Here is a 20470-nt window from a genome sequence, read left to right as displayed (position 1 = left end):
TAATGTTTCTTTTAGGGTTTATGTGTGTAGTATGCATGCATACTTCATTCATTTTTATGGCCAAATAATGTTTCATTGTATGGACAGACCACATTTCCTTCCATTCATTGATGGACATTTGGGTTGTTTCTACTTTTTGGCCATTATGAGTAATGCTGCGATGTCTAAACTCTTTAAACCCACCACTCCCAGCTCCATAAGCATTCTGTTAAAATGAAAGAACTAGGAAAGAAGCAAAGGAATAACATGGTTGTGAGAACTTCAGGGTTGTAGCGATTGCGTTGAAGATCTAAGATGCCACATGAGTCTTTGTGAGTCAGGAACTCCTTTTCTACTATTGCTTAAGCTTGTGAGCTAGCAAAACCATTGCCAGGAGGGAGTGAGGATAGACTGTTTTGAGAGTTAGAAACTAGCTTTCTTTGCTCCCTCTTTCCCACACTTGCTCTTTATTTTTGTTTCCTCAGGAAAGGAGATGTGGCATTACTGAACTGTACAGCCATTGTGAACACCAGCAATGAAAGCCTCACAGATAAGAACCCTGTGTCAGAAAGCATCTTCATGCTTGCAGGGCCAGATCTGAAAGAGGACCTCCAGAAACTGAAAGGTGAGGGATCTTTCTCAGGTAGTTATTGCTTAGGAAACATTTGTTTCAATATTTGTAGAAGCATGTGTTGCATTTATGTGAGAAAATTATGTCGATGTATCTTTTGGAAACCCTCCGGTGTGTTAGAAGCTGAACATGGAGACTTAACTGTCAGTAAAATTCCTGTGTCAAGTTCTCCAATTTGAAAATGACAACCTTGGTAGCCAGTTAGATCTTTGGTAGCAGTTTCCCAGCTGTATGTTTTCTTGCACTGATAAGCCTTGTAAAACAACTAGTCTTTGTCTAAACTGAAAATGTTTTATTGGATTGGATACCAATAGAGAATTTCTTACATACTTCCTGGGCCTAGAGTATTGCACTTTTGAAATGAAATTGACTTATTGATAAACACAAAGTGTATCACAAGAGCAAACATATTCTTGATTAATTTTGTACTTGCTGCTGTTTTTTTACCAGAGCATTCTTGGAATATTTCTTTAGAAATGGGAATAGGAGGAGTCCTATTTATTCAGAATTATGTTTACCTTAATTTACATTCATTTTTGTAAACTATCAACTTGGCAACCTTTTGTTACTGTCATTGGAACCCAAATGGAATATTGTGAAATTCCATCGTACCATTTTATAAAAAGTATTTGTGAAATACAGCAATGGTTCTCAAAATGCAAACAGCAGGTCCCTCCCGGGTAAAATCTTGATTTCTTTAACCTTTGTCATTTAACACTAATAACTGGTTTCTAACCTAATAAAGATATTAGAATTTGAATAGGAATACTTCCAATGCTGGCTCCGTGAAGGAAGGGATAGAGAGAGAAGAATTGCATTATCTGATCAAGAAGCTGAACTTGAACTATGAGGGCAGAAGGAAGAAAAATGTCTTCAATTAAACTAAAGACATGATACCATGAAGACATGTAGAAATTAGCAAATGTATTAGAGATAATACTGAGAAGGTTTTTGATAAGAGTAACAGCGAAGCTGGTCTGGAAAAATTCTTAGTGGAGCGTGTGTGTGCTGGACTTAATACTGAAAAAATAAAGTAATAAAATTTAATATACTGTGTTTCCCCAAAAATAAGACCGGGACCTAGGAGCTATCTTTGATTCTGTTCTTTTCCCTCAGCCTTCGTATTCATTTAGCAAGTCTTACTGACTCTACCTATATATCTATCTACCTTTCAGATATATCCCAAATCCAACCATTTCTCCCCACCTTCATCACCCTCTCACCTAGGTTACTACAAGCATTTTCCACTGGTCTCTCTGCTTTTCCTCGTGCCCCTGCAAGAATTCATTGTAGCTTGAGAGTAAGTACTCTGTTCACACGTTATTTGTTATATATCACGTTATTATTTCTATCAAGATCCTTTCATAGCTTCCCCTCATGTTTACAGTAGGGTCTAAACTCCTAATAATGGCATGCAAGGTGCATCATGCCTTTCGCGCTCTCACCACCTCCTCGCCTTCCTACCACTGGTTACCCAGCTCATCCTCCTGGAGCAGACCGAGCTGACTCCCCGTGGAAGGGACCAAGTTCCTTCCTGCCCTTTTGGCCTTTGCACTTGCTATTTCCTTTGCCCAGAACACCCTCCAGAGCTTCACATGACCTGCTCCTTCACTTAGCTCGCTACTCAGATGATCACTTTCTCTCATAGTACTCATTGCCTCTAGTCATTCTCTTAGATACCCACTTGCTTGTTTATTCCTCTTCTCCTGGAAGCAGAAGCTCTGTGAGGGCAGGGACTTGCTCTGTCGTATCCACCAGTGTAACCCCAGAGCCTAGAACACTGCCTGACACACAAAAGGTGTTTACAAAGATTTAGCAAACAAATGAATCTACTATTTTACTAAAATAGCTGTCTGACTTATTGGCAAATTAAGTATCCTCTTCTCCTGTTAACTTAAATTTCCCATGACCTCTCTGTAGCACTTGACACTGTGTGTCTTCCTATCACCATGCTCTTCTAATGTCTACATTTCTGTACAGCCAGTCTACCATAGGAGCGTCTCATACACCATATCCTACAAATTGTCAAGTCCTGTTAATTCTTTCCTTGTATATTGTCTGTCAGATCTATGGCTTCTCCATGTCCTTCTCTACTTAGTTCAAGCCTTTATTATCTCTTACTACTTGATTGCAGTAACCTCCCTGCTTCTCATTTGGCCTTACTCCACACATCCTCCATATTATTAGACCGAACTCTTTAAATTGTGCGTGTTCTTTATCTTGCTATCTCTTGCAGCACCTGGCACTTTTTCTTTTCCCCAATAGCAGCCATTTGATGAGTGGGGGATGAATAGCCCTGTGTTTCTNACGATCTTAACGGGCTTATGTTTGGGGTAGGGCTTATATTATGAGCATCCTGCAAAATCATGCTAGGGCTTATTTTCCGGTTAGGTCTTTTGGGGAAACACGGTAAGTGTACAAATAACACCTCAATATTTTACAGCATGTGTTTGAGAGTCTCCAAACTGGAGTTCCTATTATAACTCCTCCCTTTATTTACTACGTAACTTAAGACCAATTACTTCACCTCTGAGTCTGAGATTGCTTATCTCTAGAGTGGGGGTGGTGATAATAGTCTCAGCCTCCGTTCCTGACACTAACAGGAGTCCAGTGAGTCTTTGGGGATGGACAAAATTAGCATCATGAAGACTAATGCACAGTACATTAAGTGCCGGGCATGTCTTTCTCTCAGTGGAGTCAGACACTTCTGCTTATCTTTCAGCTCCATTTTTTCCTTGACAAGGTCCCTCCTGGAACCTTCCCGTCCTCTCCTTGCTCTGTAGAATGCTCTGTATGCCTGCTGCTCAGCTCTATCCTGGGAAAACATTTTCTCTGTTTAACAGATTGGATACTCCTCCTCCCCAAATTTCCTAGATCTCCTACCTTTCTCTTCTTTGATGCACTTCTTCATTTTTGTGAATAAATCTACCCAAAGATTTCTGAGCAGGGTGCAAGGGCGCAAAATTACTGCGATGTTGCCTCTACCTTCACACTCAATTGGTAGTTTGGTTGAAAATAGAATTCTTGGTTAGAAATCGTTTTCCAGATTTTTGAGGGCATTACTCTAGTCTTTTGTATTTTTATTATTGCTCTTGAAAAATCGGATACTATTCTTACTCCTGATCTTTTGTATCTTACTTGTTTGTTCTCCAGAAACTTTATGATCTCATCTTTATTTCTGATGTTCTCTTATTTCACAGTGATGTGCCTTGTGTGTGGTTTGGGTATTATTCTGTGGGCCCTAGAAACTCTTATCTTTGAGCTCTGGAAGATTTCTTACTGTATTTCTTTAGTAATTTCCCTCCCTCTGTATTCTTTGTTCTCGCTCTGAAGAAATCCTGTTGGAGGTTGTGTGTCCTTATGTAACCCTCCAGTTTTCATATCTGTTATCTCTTATTTTCCATCTTTTTATTTCCTGGCAGATTTTCTTAGCATTAGCTTTAACCTGTCTATTGAACTTTTTATTTCTGCTGTTGCATATTTTTCACTTGGCTATAACAGTTACATAAGTGCTTTTTCCTGTTCTCTGAGTATTCCTTTTTTATAACATTCTGGTTTTGTTTCTGTGAGAGTAGTAGTAATGGTGTTGGGAGCTTTTGGGATTATTTTAAAGTTTCCTTCTCTGCATGGTCTATTTTTTGAGCATTTGTTTTGCCCTCCTCTTGTTAGAAGCTTTCCTCACTTCCTGGTGATCCTTGAGTGTCAGCTGTATGTAAGAGGGAGGGACAGAGACACTGATGAGAAGCTGCGTGCGCGCGGGCAAGGGTTACTGCTCAGAGGTCTGAAAGTAGATGATAAACAAGAACCCTGTTGGTTTGCTGGGGAACCTTCCCCAGTGTCAGAATCTGGGGGTCCTTTGGTTTGGGGTCTCTTAGTTTTCTAGAAAGGACTCTGCCAGGGTGTCAGTGTGGGTGTCTGTGTTTTGGAAATCAAGTAGGAGCAGAGACCTAGAGCTGTCACCCTTGAGTATTACCCTTGAATTAAGTCATCTCTTTTCAGCTGTGCCTGGGCTCCTGGAGTCCAGAAACTCCCTAGTTCAGCATCTCTGGATAGCAAACCTTCCTGCTGCTGTGGTGATAAAGAAACCATCACCTTGCTGTGCTGGCGGGGGAGGGATTGTTGCAGTTTGACTTTCTAATGCAAACTTTTAACTGCCTCTTGTTTTCAGCCCCACTTCCCCTCGTAGCCTTAACAAGTACTTAGAACCTCCTGTTTCTGAGTGTTTTTATGTATTTATTTATTTTTATTTTTATTTTTATTTTTTAATAATTCCACTCTTCTCCCTAAGTGGGTTTTTTGTTTGTTTGTTTGTTTGTTTACTTTTATTGGGGAATTGCGGGAGGGGAACAGCGTTGGGGAATCAGGGACGGAGAACAGACAAGTTGCTGTCCTTTTGTTCTTCAGTCTAGTTGTGGAGGATGTCACTTCACTGGCCCGTGTTGGTATTATCATTGTGCTCTTCCCAGGTGAGGCAGATCGGTCGCCGGCAATTAGACTGCGACTCATGGTAGCTTACGGCAGTGCACTGCAGAAGGGGCTGCAGCCTGCGCCGTCACCGGCCACTCACGACAGCCCAGCTCCAGGTCGAGCTGCTGTTCACCATCTTAGCTGTAGAGGGCGCGGTGTCACTGGCCCATGTGGGATCCGACCTGGGCCCTGCTGCTCAGAGTTCACACTCTCAAGCCAACTCTTAATCAACGCGCCACTTGGCCGGCCCCCTCTGAGCCTTTTTAGTGTTCAGCAGTAATAACAACGATAGCTAATGCGTGTCTGCGCTTTGCATATATTAACTCATTTAATTCTGAGAAGTTAGTACTACTAGTGTCCCCAGTGAACAGGAATCTGAGGCGTGGGGAGGCCAAGCACCTGCCCAGAGTGTCACAGCAGGAACGTGGTGGTCTCAGGGTTTGGATCGGAGCCCTCTGGTCACCTTGCTTCACACTGGTCACCCCATTTCTGCAAGCACTTAGGTTTTTCTACATCGCTAAGTCAGTTACTTCTAGCTCGGCGACTTCTACCTTCCAACATTTTGATGATGCTTATCTGCTTCACGTTCTCTCCCCTTCTCTTTGTCTCTGTTTTTATACCTATTGTATTGCTTGAGTGTCATTTTGGGAACAGAGATACGTGTTTGTGTTCAGTGCATATTTTTAACTGAAATTTCTCAAAGTTCTTAATACTCTCTCTGTTTAATGCATTGTTTTGTTGTGTGTGTGTGTGTGCGCGCGCGTGTGTGTTTTCCCTAACATCTCCATGACTTACGTATGCTCCATGGTTCCCAGGTTGCCGGACAGGTGAAGCAAAATTGACGAAAGGATTTCACCTGGCTGCCCGCTTCATCATCCACACGGTGGGACCTAAGTACAAGAGCCGCTATCGCACAGCCGCAGAGAGTTCCCTGTACAGCTGCTACCGAAACGTCCTGCAGCTGGCGAAGTATGTATGGCAGGCTCGTTCCTGGGGCACAGCATGCCCTGAATTGTTAAAAGCCCCGAAAACGAAACCCAGCTATGGAGGTCAAAGTTCGAAGGGTTTAGATAAGTCTAGAGGACCCTGAATTAGCAGGGTGAAAGAAATGGCTTTGGGGAACTTTGGGATGTAACCTGTTCCTATTTTACTTTTTTATATTTCTTTTCTTCCAAATGGTGCAATTATATTATTAATATAATTATTAAATAGCACAATTAAGGTAATTATTATAGTAGATTTGTTCAACGGACACGGAAGGGGAAGTTAAGCTGCGCCATTAAGTTACTTTTGTATTATGTGTGTATTAGGAAGGTTTGTAGTATCATTTTTGTGTTCTCTTTTTGATTTCAGAGAGCAGTCCATGTCTTCTGTTGGATTCTGTGTCATTAATTCTGCAAAACGAGGTTATCCTTTAGAAGACGCGACGCACATAGCACTTCGTAAGTAAGATTGGACACTCTGCGTAAATTGCCACAGCGCTTCCTATGGGATGAGGGATGCTGTACATAAATTGAGTCTTAAAAATGTTTTTCTCACTAATTAAATCGTTATAGCCAAAGATTTGTTAATTGGTTGTGGCACCATGGAAGGAAGCCTGTATTGCCAAGTTGCAGAGCTCTCGATTTCTTTTCTTGTGTTGGTATTTTTGTCCATTATATGAAGACTTAGAAGACTTGCCTATTAAGTTTGAAAATGGTAACAAGCTAAGAAGTATGGCCAGTGTGTTGGGTGTTTGAATCATAATTCAGAATAATCTTAACAGGCTGTAACAGTGAAGTCAAAACACATTTTATAATATCAACTTTCACATGTGCTATTTGAATATAAAACCCTACATTTGGATTTTGAAAAGACCCGGCTCCATCATTATGAGCCAGAGTGTCACATATGTGATATGAAATTGTGACGTTCAGCTCAACAGAGTCCATGATCTCACTGTGTTACATGGAGGTTCAGACCACATCTGGACTTTGGTATGTGGTGTTGGGTTCACGTTCATAAGACACTGGCAAACTTGTGGGCAAACAGCTGGAAACAGTCGTGGTATTTCTCCAAAAGAAGAGCATATTTTTAGCGTAAATGGTGCCAGTTTTCAGATACCTGAAGGAGTTGTTAGGAACATAATCTATACTGCGTTTAGAGAGCAACAATTCTTAACCTCTTTGGAAGTCATCATAAATTACACTGAGTGTCTGATGAAAAAAAGCCGTGGACCCTTTCTTCAGAGAAATGTGCATACATGTGGATTTACCTGCTGTTTCAGGAAGTTCACAGATCCTTGTGAGGATTGTAGATAAGACCTCCAAGTGACAAGGCAAGAGATTGGTCCCCTGTGAGGTAGGATGGTCTGTATTAGAAAGGTATCTTAGTGAACATCTCATGACTGGGAATGTTCCTCCGGAAGCTAAATGACCATCAGTCACAGATATTCCTCATTTGGGAAGGAAACTGTCTTAGACGGTTTTTAAGACCCCTTTCTATCTCTAGCATTTAAAGATGAGCTACTTATATCCACTAAAAAAAATTACAGATATTTTAATGTATAAAATGATCACTACATAGCCTAGAATTGTGGGTGAGGGCTTGTGCAGGCTTAAATAGTTTATTTAATAATGAGCTATTTTTAAAACTAAGGTCTTTATTGCTCAAGGATTTTATAGTAAATTTATATATTTTAGAGTTTATAGACATTATATTAGACTGAACTTCTTGAAGAGCAGAGATCTTATCTTTTCATCTTTGTCTTTATAATGCTTCCATATGTCAAGAATGCTTTTATACGGTCCTTGTTCCAGAAATATGTATTTTAAAAAGGGATAAAGGAAGTTTCTTTTATTACCTCAACAACCCTGTGCTTTAGGTAGTGTGGTATTTGTTTTACAAATGAAAGAGGCTCAGGACTTGATCATCTTCTCAGGGTTCTGCAGACTTGGAACACATCTCCAGGCCCTCTGACTCCCAGGTTTAGTAATGTGTCCGTTGTGCTTGAGTCAGAACTGCTTCCATGGGAAACTGCTGTGTGATAGCTAACCTGCGTGCACGCCGAACAGCGCCTCACCAGAGCAGGCTCCTGCCTTTATGAATGCTTCCTGTCAGGCCCCACCATTCTCTGATTCTCCTTAGCCCTCGTCCTGCCATCTCACAGCTCGAGCTAACCTTTGTTTATGTTTCCACTTTTCACCGAAGTAATCATACAGATTAGATAAAGAGGTAGCATGATTTTGTAAAAAAAAAAACTGGAAAAGGGAGTCAAGAAGATTGATTTTTGGTCCCAATTAGTCTCACTCTAGCTCTGTGGCCCCAGATAAATGACTTCATAAAGCACCACAGAGGCATCAACTTCGAGCATGAATTGTAGTGAACAGCAGATAAAGATCAACAGTGGCTGTAAGGGACTCTGAAGGAATTTCTAGGAATGTTAACTGCACAAAGAAAATGTAATGCTTTAAGATGGGCACTTAACTTATATTTTCTAAGGCCTATTTGACTTATCACACCTTAAATCTAGTAGCAAAAGTATAGCATCTCATTAAAACACATGCAGCCAATTGTGCCCTTTGCTTGCACACTTTCTGAGCATTTGGAACATAAATGGCTTGTATACTTTTGTAGCAGATGGGGGCCAAGAACAAACCTAGTGATGGAGCTCTAAGTCGTTAGGACCAAAACCTTTCTTATTAAACTAGCATTGGAATTTATTTCATTTGAAACCTACATAATATCTTCTTGATAGAGTTATCAAGACTATTTAACTTGCAGTTCAGTTCCTCTCCAGAAGAAGCCTAAAGAAACATCTGCATTGAAATAAATGTATTAGGTTATTTATTCATTCAGCAAAACTTTGAGTGCCTACTATGTGCTCAGCCCTGAGCTGTATAGAAGAGGATATAGTGGTGAGAAAAAGATGACAGTGTTTATTCTTGTTGTGTTTCCGGGTTAGGAAGCTAATGTGCCACATGTCATTTTCACCAGCTGAAGGGTTTTCACTAACAGTTAGACGCGTGACATCCTGGTTGGCTGCAGAGAATAATGCACAGGTGAAAGTTTGAAAGGAAAAGTTTGGAGTGGCAGTTAGCACTGAAACCTTCTAACCATGACATCACTTTTTCCCCCTCCTTTTTGCAGTTACTTTTCTGAATGAACTCCGCTGAGGGAATTCAACTCGAGTACTATTTGGCTTGGATTTTGTCTTCCAAAGGAAGTCCCACAATTATATGCTGGGAAACTATTATGTGTGAATATTAAAACGTGATGTCAGACTAGATAGGATAGAAGAAAATCCCTTTTGAAAGTTCTTTTAAAAAAAATTAAATATAGGAATACAGGGCGAAATGAAAAATAAATTTGTCACCTAACAGGGAGAATTACGAATATTTGTGCAGTCCTTCAGCAAATGGGTCTGACTGTGAGGTTCCCAAGATACAGTAGTGAACATGCAGCCTATATGTAGGTCACCAGACCCGGACAATGTTTTCATTCAGTTACTAGCTACTTTCGAATGATTGCTTACCATATTCCTACGGTGTGCTAGGCCCTGGTAATATTAATACATTAATGCGTTTTACTATAATGTAAAATAGCCTTCAAAAACCTCACAGTCTAGCTATAAAATGCCATGAGAAGTTCACAAGTGGAGAGCTATTTGAAAGATTATAGGAGGAACACAAAAGAGAGACGAGATGGCTTTTGATTGGGTCTTGAAAACTGAGTAGGCGTTCCCTAAGAGAAAGTCATGGCGGATGAGTGGCATCCTAGTCAAAGGTGACCACAGGAGCAGAGGTAGGGTGTAAGTGGCACGTTCTGAGTACAGCAAAGCCGCCGACTTGGCTAAATCATAAGCTGCGTGGGAGGAATAACTGGAAATAGGACTAAGGGGCAGGGGTGGAGGGGTGGTTAGTGGAGGTCAGAGTGTGGCGAGTATGCTAGGGGTTTTGGATCTTAACCTATAAGCAGTGCAGAGCCATCGAAAGTGTTTAGTAAGGAAGATAATGTAAAATAACAGGCAGCACTGAATTCGTAGACTTAGAAAAGAAAGAAACAGGCGAGCAGTTGAGAGTTTGTTACCAAAGTCTTTATAAGCATTGAGAGCCTGAGAGCAGCTGGAAGACAGGAGAAATGGATGTTAGAAGTATCAGCAACTGAATTTCAAGGACATGATCAGCCATTGAAAATGCAGGATGAAGGAAGGGTCAGAAAATCCAGGATTCTAGCTTGGGTGAGTGGCTGGAGGTTGTTATGTAACTGAAATAAGGAATACAGGTGACAGGGCAGTTTTGGGGGGGAAAGATGGAGGTCAGGTTTGGACCTGTTGGAGTCAAGTTTGCACATGTCGAGTTTGAGGTCTGAGTTATGTGGACAAATATGCCCAGTAGGAAATTCAGGTCATTTGTTCAGAAAACAGAATATAAAGATTTGAGAGCCATCAGCATTTGGGGTAGTAGTACCTAATCAGAAAATTAGTGAGCTAAAGAGAATATACATATATCAAGAAAATAAAAAATTTGGAGGACAAAACCTTGTAAGACAATATCTTTCAAAGGTAGGCCGTGGGCGTTTAGAACTAAGCTGGAGAGACCGCTAGTAAGTTAAGGACTGAAAGAAAAAGGCCATTAGGTCTCATTATTAGGAAGGTGATAGAGAAGAATCGGGATAACCTAGAAATTAAGGAAAAAGTAATTAGCTCTGGATTGCTGGGATTTTGACAGGTGTGATGCGCTGACTAGGACGTCTCGTATTGTAACTGAATGAGTGGAAAGTACACTTGTGCTACATCATTCTGGACAGAAAGAGAGGCCACAGGGAACAAAAGGAATACACTAGATAAGGAAGAATTGTCTGGAGTCAGCATCACTGTTCTAGACGCTGGCGGTGAAACAGTAAATCAAATAAAGCTCTTGCTTTGTGGAGCTTTCACTAGTGGATTGGGGGTGGGGGGCGGGGGGGATATGCAATAAACAAAATGTCTGCAGTAGTTGCTCTGGAGGAAAGGAAAGCAGGGAAGTCTTTTTAAACATGGTAGTCTCTGGGCAGGCTTCGCGGATCCGGTGTCACTGAGCAGAGACCTTAATGAAATGAGGAGTGATCCATTACAAAGATTAAACTTGGAAGCGTTGGGTTTTCCTTCATGTGTCAGTAGCTTCTTTTTTGTTGAGTAATCTTTCTATTCTTTTCCATAGGCACTGTAAGGAGATTCCTAGAGATTCATGGGGAGACCATTGAAAAAGTAGTCTTTGCTGTCTCTGAACTTGAAGAGGTATTTGGCTACTTATGTTGCATTATTTAAGTGTTATATACCAATATCCTCTATGAATAGAGATGCAAAAATCTTTAGCAAAATAATTAGCAAACTGAACCCAGCGACATGTAAAAGGATTATATACCATCACCAAGTGGGATTTATCTTAGGAGTGTAAGGTTGGTTCAACATACAAAAATCAATCAATGTGTAATGTACCATATTAATAGAATGATGGCTAGCATAATAATAGAATAAAGGATAAACCCACATGATCATCTCAGTAGATGCAGAAAAAACACTGGACAAAATCCAATACCCTTTCATGATAAAAACACTCAACAAACTAGGAATCAAAGGGAGCTTCCTCGACCTGATAAAGGGCACATATCAAAAACCCATGGCTGACATTATACTTAATGGTGAAATACTGAAAGCTGTCTGTCTAAGATCAGGAACAAGATAAGAATGTCCACTCTCACCGACTCTATTCAACATTGTACTGGAGGATCTACGCAGGGCATTAAGCAACAAGAAAAAATAAAAAGCACCCAGATTTGAAAGAAAGAAAGAAAACTCTCTATTCACAGGTGATGTCATCTTGTATATAAAAATCCTAAGAGGCTCCCCAAAATACTGTTAGAAATAATAGAGTTCAACAGGGTTACAGGACACAAGATGAACATAAAAAATAAATTGTGTGTCAATGCACTAGCAGTGAATAATCTGAAAATGAAATTAAGAAAACAATTCCATTAATTTACAAGAGCATCAAAAAGAATCAAATATTTAAGACTAAACTTAACAAAAGAAGTGTCAGACTTATACATTGAAAACTACACAATATCTTTGAAAGAAATTTTAAGACCTAAATAAATACCCCTGCTCATAAATTGGAAGACTTACTGTTGTTAAGATGGCAGCATTCCCCAAATTGTTCTATAGATTTGACAAAATCTTTATTCAAGTCCCAACTGACTTTTTTGTAGAAATTAACCAGTTGATTCCAAATTTCACATGGATATGCAAGGGACCCAGAATAGTTAAAACAACCTTGGGGAAGAAAAGCACAAAGTTCGAAGGTTCACACTTAATCTCTTTTGAAACGTAAAGTGCAGTAAGCAAGACTGTGTGATCCTGGCGTAAAAATAGACAGAGATCAGTGGACTAGAATTTTTTACAAGGCTGCCAAGACAATTCAATGCAGAACGAATAGTCTTACCAACAAATGGTGTTGGAGCAATTGGATATTCACATTCAAAAGAAAGAAGTTGGACCACTACCTCACATCCTCTACAAAAATTAGCTCAAAATGGATGTAGGACCTAAGTATGGGAGTTCAAACTGTAAAACTTTTAGAAGAAAACATAGATATAAATCTTTATGACCATGGATTAGGCAATGGTTTCTTAGATATGACATCAAAAGTACAAGCAGCCAAAATAAAAATAGAGCAATTGGTTACTCTTATAATTCAGTAATAAAAAGACAACCCCATTTAAAAATGGGCAAAAATTGGTATTTACCCAAAGGAGTTCAAAATTTATGTCCTCACAAAAACTTACAAAGGATGTTTATAGCAGCTTTGTTCATATTTGCCAGAACTTGGAAGCAACCAAGATGTCCTTCAGTGGGTGAATGGATAAATAAACTGTGGCCCATCCAGACAGTGGAACATTTTTCAGTGCTAAAAATAAGTGAGCTACTAAGCCATAAAAAGATGTAGAAGAAACTGAAATGCGTATTACTAAGTGAAAAAAGCCAACCCGAAAAGGCTACTTACTATATGATTCCAACTATATGACATTCTGGAAAAAGGCAAAACTGTGATGACAGCAAAAAGCTTGGGTTGGGGTGTGGCGTGGGGGGGAGAATAGACAGCGTGGGGGTTTAGGGCAGCGAGTACCCTGCATGGTGCTATAATGGCGGGCACCTGTCCTTATACCCTTGAGCCAGCCTACAGAGGGCTCACACCAGCAGTGAGCTCCAATGTAAACTGGGGGTGATGCGATGTGTCCTTGGAGGTTCATCAGTTGTAATAAACGTACTGCTCTGATGGGGGTTGTCGATAATGAGAAAGACTACGCGTGTGGGGGCTGGGGCTATGGGAAATATCTTTACCTTCTCAATTTTGTTGTGAACCTTAAATTGCTTTTAAAATAATAAAGTCTGGGCAGAAGTTTTAACTAGACGTTACTTCAGAAAAGATAGAAGTGGCCAATAAGCCCATGAAAAGGTACTCCACAACATCACAACCAATAGGGAAATGCAAATCAAAATCACAGTGAGGCACCACTTCACGCCCACTAGGATGGCTGCCATTACAAATCACAGGTGATGGTGAGGATGGGGTGAAATTGGAACCTGCATACAGAGCTAGTGAGAATGTAAAACTGTGCAGCTGCTTTGGAAAACAGCCTGGCAGCTCCTCAAAAAGATAAGCAGAGACTCCACTCTTCGGTCCGTGTAGAAAAGAATCGAAAACATGGCCACACAAGCACTTTACACCAAGTGTTCATATCAGCATTATTCATAATAGCCCAAGAGTGGAAACAACCTAAATACAGTCAGCTGATGTGCTGATAAGCAGATGTGTGTGTATAGAATGGAATATTAAGCTATTAATATAAGAAGGAATGAAGCACTGACACGCCACAGTGTAAGTGACCCTTGAAAACATTATGCTCATTGAGAGAAGCCAGTCACAAAAGGCCACACACTGTCTTCTGTTCTTACGAAATGTCCCGAATAGGCAAATCCATACAGACAGAAAGCAGAGTGATGGTTGCCAGGGGCTGGTGGAGGGAGAAACGGGGGTGACCTAACAAATGTGGGGGTGATGAACATATTCTGGAATTAGATCATGGTCCACAACTTTGTGAACACACTGAAAACCACGGAATTGTATACTTTAAAAGGGTGAATTTTATGGTCTGTGAATTATACCTGTTTTTTTCAAAAGGCTACAAAGATAGTGTCTTCTGTCTTCTTATGTATCTATCTACCTTACATACTTTATACATGAAAGATGATGCAATATTGCAGGTGACACAGTAAGAAAACAGACGGATAATGATGTTATTGTCCTAAGAAATTTCATCATTCTTTGTTTTTTTTGTCTATTTTAGTCTTTTTCAGTATAGTTGGCAGTAAGTGATGGCTAGTGATAAAATAATTCCTAGCATAATGAAAAAGCAAAATGCTTCAAGATGTAGGAAAAACAAGACCAGTAAACACCTATAATGTATCATAGATGTATAAATGAGTCCAATGGACTAACCCAAATGGAAATTATAAAATAGAATGAGTTTTATTCTAATTTGTTTTTAAAAAGGTAAAATTTATCTTTGTTCTTTGAGAAACCTCTAAAGAAGAATAAAAGTCATGTAATAGCAATCTGTCACAAACATGTAGTATTGTTAAAAAAAAACAAAACCTCAAAAATAAATAAATAAATAAATAAATAAATAAACTATAGCAGAGAACAAAAAATAAAAAAAATAAAAAATCTCAAAAACTAAACCGGGCCAGTGTCCCCTGATGGCACACTGAGGACTGAAGTAGCAGCTGAGCTGACTCTTCAAAGACAAACACCGTTGGTAAAGTGAAGAAAGGGGACAGGGACAGGAGTGGCAGGACTTAAACATTCCAGGTTCACTGACCGGACTTGCCAGGCCAGGGGGTCACGTGTAACTAGCTAATGACATCCTGATCTTTAACACAGAACTGGCGGAGGGTCCCCAGACAGCATCTAGCCTGAGCTCCCAAGTGGCAAGGTCCTCCAGGACGCAGCCGTCTCACAGTGTGGGGGTGAGCACTGAGTGCTGTGGACACCGTGTCGTGACTCCATGATTGTAACGTCCTGCTTTTCTGACACAGGCTACTTACCAAAAGCTGCTACCTCTGTACTTCCCAAGGTCTTTGAAGGAGGAGACTCTGTCGTTGCCATACCTGCCAGCAGATATCGGAAATGCGGAGGGGGAGCCTGTGGTCCCTGAACGGCAGATTCGAATAAGTGAGAAACCTGGTGCCCCAGAGGGTAAGTGCCACCTTCATCTCCCTCATAAGGAAGCAAAGGGACTGACCCCCAAAGAAGTGGGACCTTTAGCTTGACCTTAGGGACGCTCTCTGTAAGTGTGATGTTCAGATCAAGACCAACCTAGATGTTTCTCGAGCCTTACTCTTGATGAGATTTACTCTTTAAATTAAAAAAAAAATAAATTATGTAATGTCAAGTCTGGGTTAGGCAACAGAGCCTCAGTGATGGCTGTTACAGTATTCTGACCTTGATAAAGTTTATAGTTTCACTTGAGACACTGTTGAGACGGCAGTCAAGTACTTTTATCTAAAATTTTCACCAGCTTCAAGAATGTCCTCTAAGAGCTATACCTAACATTAAATAGGAAGACAAGAGTACTGTAGCCACTCGTTTTGTTTCTTTAGGTCCCTCCTCCTGTAGATTGAAGCACTGGTAGAGTAGAGTCCAGTAGGACGGGGACCCTCTGATCTGTGCTGTAAGACAGCATGTGCTGATCTGCGTGGGTACGTATTCAGGGTTTTCCACCCTCCTGTGGAGTCACGTGTCACAAGCTCCAGAGCTGGGACTTGATCTCAGAATCCAGCAGCTTAGGAATTACGATGTGATTCCTACTGTGAACAGTTTTAAATGAGCATCAAGTTAAAACCTGTAGAAGGCCACTCAGGTCCTTTTAAACACCAGTGCACAGACTTAGATCAAACAGAGGGAATTGTAAATGGTGTCGCATCAAAAAATGTCTCCAAATCAAGCTTTGCTGGCGGGGTACCCGTGTACTTCAGGCAGCCTCCAGTGGAGTGCACCCTTGAACTGTGCCCGGAGTTATTTGGAAATTCTCATAATTGTGACCACCACTATAGAATATAATTTTTCCTAAATGCATTACATGCATTTTATATAAGAAGGATGAATGAATAGCAAAACCCATTTGAGATGGCAATACTGGGCAGTAGATGAGATTAACTCATTAGCTATAGGTTCCTTTCTATCCACCATTCTCAGGGTGCTTGATTTGCATCTATCTCAGAAAACATTGTTACCTCATAGATAAAAGCCCTAGTGTTTGTAAATACTTTCAATTCCAATGTTAAATCTGTTAAAGTAGATGTAAAAATCGACTTGAGGGACTGAAAGAAGATTCATTCATGGGTATTTTTTTAACAAAAGCAGACCCTTCTAAGCTGCTGGCCTGTCACAGTGTGAGACGCAGTGACATAGATGTGAGGAAGTCCCACCAGGAGGGGCTTCAAGTGGTGCCATTGCCTTGGGAAGCTCCCCCTGGTCCAGGGGTGGGAGGCTGTTTATTTTTAGTTTTTTAAACAGATCTGCTAAGGCAATGGGGAACACCCTAAGAGATGATTCGTTCCCAAAGAACTGGCTTCTCCTAGCCAAATGTAAAATGATTATATGGAGAAATCAGAAAGTTAACTTATTAATTTGTAGTCAGAACTATAATTCTTACAGACCAGAGTGGTTGTGTAGATATGACCAGTGTAGCAAGCCAGGATGCTACATTAGAATCAAAACATTCCTTAGTGGATGTGGGTCAGACCCTGCAGTCCTGGGCCATCCATCGTCTTTCACTGGTTACCTGACAAAAGGACTGAAGTTTCTGTGCCAACCAATCAAGGGCTCCCTCCTGAAACAGTTCTGGATAAATGACCCCAAACATTTGCTCTTTATATTTCTTTTTTGTTAAATGCTGTGCTACAATCCATCTTTAAACTCACATTCAGTATAATTCTTTTTGCTTATGATTACATTGTACTGTTTCCTTCCTAAGGTTATCCACAGGTCACGTTGATTTGATTTCATGTAGTCCTAAAACTCCCATCACACGTTGGGCAGGTGGTTTCCTTCATTATTTCTGTTCTTCAAATACCTAAGTCTGATTTCAGTTTCATTCCTAATAATTAACCTCTTGACCCCAGCTTTGTGATTTTGCTTGCAGTCATCCCAATTGCAACATTCGCAGCCTGTTTGCAGCATTTACTGTCCAGTGTTGTTGGAAGCTCTCTATTGATAGGATTTTTGTTACAGACAGCCCAGAAGAGGAGGACGAAGGCTTGGGAGTTGATCTTTCTTTCATTGGCTCTCATGCTTTTGCTCGAATGGAAGGAGATATTGATAAGCAGAGAAGACTGATCCTTCAGGGCCAGTTATCAGAGGCAGCCCTGCAGAAGCAGCATCAGAGAAAGTAAGGCAAACCCCTGTGCACTGACAGACACATCAGACATGACAAACAAGAAAGGGCCTTCCATCCACCGAATGATCTAATGTAATATAATATAATGTGCTCTCATGTATTCCTCATGACAAGCCCGGAGGAAGATACTGTCCCCACTGTGTAGATGCAGAATTTCAAAGTTAACTTATCAGTGGTCAAAGTTAATCGGTGTGGAAGCCACTGCTCAGATGCGTATCTGATTTCAGAGTTCCTACTCCTTCTACTGTAACCGGGGTATTTCTGGGTGAAGTTATGTCGTAAAAGTAGAAACTGGGGAGAGGGGAAGGCAGTCTTAGCAAGTTTTTACCTGACTTTACTATGTTTATAATTAAACCATCATCTACAGTTTTCTTTCATTTAAAAGAGCTTCATTTCTCCCTGGTTTATCCCCAGGAACCTTTATAAAGCCATTCCATTTCTTTCGGGTGTTTTCAAAAGCAATTCTGAATCCATCCTTTTTAAAACATAAAGAAAAGCAGCTTTTGTACTTCTGAGTAAGCTTTTCCAAGGATTAACCGTCCTTGGAAAGCTAGCTGCTTTTCAAAAAATTTCAAAGGAAAGAAAAAATAATAAACTGTAAATGAATAATACCATCCATTACCTTCAAGGGTTGGTGAAGGGGATAACATCTCATCGGGTTGTCGTGAACTTGAAATAAGATAACGTAATGAGCTTAGCACAGCATCTGCTGCTTGGCAAGCTCTGCACACTGGTCACAGTATTCTCTTCAATACTGACCAAACCATGGTCTCTTTGACCTTTGAGCTTTTGTGCTTGCCCTCCCTTTGGACTGGAATACTTTGTCCTTCAATTCCTGACCATTCGGCAGGTTTCAGCTCAGAGGCGATGGCCTCTGGGAAACGCATCTCGCTGGAGATAAGCTGGAATAGATGGAACAGAAGTCTGGGGTAGATTTAGGCTTTGTTCCACACTTGGTGCTTAATCAAAGCCTGGCATAGCGTTCATCTCACTCAGCTGTAATGATGGGTGCTTGTTGGCCGTCTCCATCTATAGAGTGGGAGTTAGACTAGATGACCTCTGGGGTCCCGTACGGAATTAGAATTTTGTGTCTCCCAAGTTCCTGGTTTTCACGTTATTCTGATTTTATTTTCATAAACAAAAGCAAAGTAGCCAGTAGGGGGCACCAATAAATAAGTTTTCCAAAAGCAGTGACACTCAAATGGTGGTTTCAGTGGTCTGTAAACTTGGCCATGTGTAAGAATCATCTGGCGGACACTTTTCTTTAAATACCGTGACTGGGCTGCCCCTCAGATGACTGGAACTATGGCATTTATGTGTTTTGAAACTTCTTCACATCACGATGGATGCATTCCTAGATTTTGGTCTAAGGCAGTGGTTCTCAAGCCCCCTTTGCATTCTTAAAAATTGCTGAGGACCCCAGAGAGTTTTTGTTTAAATGGGTTATACCTACCTCTATATATATATATATATATATATATATATATATATATATATATATATATATATATACACACACATATATATGTATATATATATGTATATATATGAGAAACTATTTGTTCATTTAAAAAAATAACCTATCATGTTTTCATGAAAAATAACTTCTTTATTTTTTAATTAGAAGAATGACACTATTTTACATTTTTGCACATCTCTTCATGTTTGGCTTAGGAAAAGACAGCTGGATTCTCATATCAGCATTCAAACTATTTCAGTAATTTGTTTTAGGTGAAGTAAATAAAGAAAATATGACCTCAGATGTATCATTGGAAAAGGGGGGAGTATTTTAATACCTTTTTTCAAGTAATTGAGGATATTAGTCTTTGATACCACACTATAACTCAATAAATGTAGTTTTTTTAAGTTTAGTTGTAATGTGGAATCTCAAACGATAACCATGAATTTTTGTATTCTGTTAATATTAAAATGCGTTGTTCTATCCTGCACTTCGAATGGATTTTATGATAAGACTTTAGAGCATGAATTTATAATATGATGCATTGGTCTTTTGAAAAATACTGATTCACTGAGTTATTCAGATCTTCCAAATATTGACACATTTTACTACACAATATCAAAAGATTATATTTGTTAATATCAGCACACATATCACCAGAAAAGTCTTTAAGTATTAGGAACTGTGAGCCTCTGGTGGATACAGATTTTCCAAAGTTGTGTATATTGTTTTAAAACTCAAGTTTTATCATTTGCAATATATACTCTCGATTGTTTTTCTTCAAACAGCAGGGTGGCTTTCTTCATTTTTGAGAAAACATCTGCCAGTTACTCATGTTGAATAACCATAGTTTGTCTGCCAGTCATTGTTTGAGGAAAAACGGTGTTTCGTGAAAAGAGGCAACTAGTTCAGCTTTCAAGTGAAATATGTAATGCTTTTCTTCAAGACAACCTCATACTTCATTCAGTATGCAGAAGTGCTTTATATGTTTTTCCCATTTTGTGACACATTAATATTAAACAGATGGATTCCCAAGGGTTGATTTAATAAAATTAATAATTTTTACTTCCTCATCAAAGACATTCTTAAATGAAATTGGATTTCTTTTTTTTTTTCCCCCGTAAGTATTTTGGCAGTTGAAGAACATGGTGACGACTGATGCCGCCTGGTGCCTCCACCTTGATTCATGCTAAGGCACCAAGAATTTTACCCAGCAGTGGCTTTTGCACAATCAGTGCAAATGTCAGCATGGTGAAAGGGCAGATGACGTGTCAGTATTATTATGAAAATAGTTTTCACCTGGCAAACCCCTTGAAAAAGCCTCAGGGCTGTGGACCCCACTTTGAGCATCACTGGTCTTGTGGTCTCAGGAACTTGGTAAAGAACTCCAAAGTGGGGGACACAGCCTATAAGTGTTTGAATCGCCAGGGCTGCTCGCTGAATATTTGTAGGCC

At 40.1% G+C, this 20470-nt stretch overlaps 1 protein-coding gene across 1 annotated transcript in view; it reads left to right on the top strand.

Moving 5' to 3' along the window:
- Positions 1 to 20470, top strand: part of GDAP2 (ganglioside induced differentiation associated protein 2) — a gene marked incomplete at its 5' end in the record, with an annotated part of 65654 nt that overhangs the window by 6873 nt on the left and 38311 nt on the right. Inside the window, 6 exons of the mRNA XM_019655801.1 lie at positions 465 to 604; positions 5893 to 6046; positions 6431 to 6519; positions 11257 to 11333; positions 15195 to 15354; positions 17392 to 17548. Of these exons, the coding sequence (XP_019511346.1) occupies positions 465 to 604; positions 5893 to 6046; positions 6431 to 6519; positions 11257 to 11333; positions 15195 to 15354; positions 17392 to 17548 (777 nt within the window). The remainder of the gene's footprint in view (positions 1 to 464; positions 605 to 5892; positions 6047 to 6430; positions 6520 to 11256; positions 11334 to 15194; positions 15355 to 17391; positions 17549 to 20470) is intronic.

The sequence above is a fragment of the Hipposideros armiger genome, unplaced genomic scaffold (genome assembly GCF_001890085.2).
Source record: "Hipposideros armiger isolate ML-2016 unplaced genomic scaffold, ASM189008v1 scaffold_247, whole genome shotgun sequence".
In the NCBI taxonomy this organism is placed as follows: domain Eukaryota; kingdom Metazoa; phylum Chordata; class Mammalia; order Chiroptera; family Hipposideridae; genus Hipposideros; species Hipposideros armiger.
The sequence above is the reverse complement of the archived record's forward strand: the minus strand, read 5'-3'. Positions and strand labels throughout refer to the sequence as shown.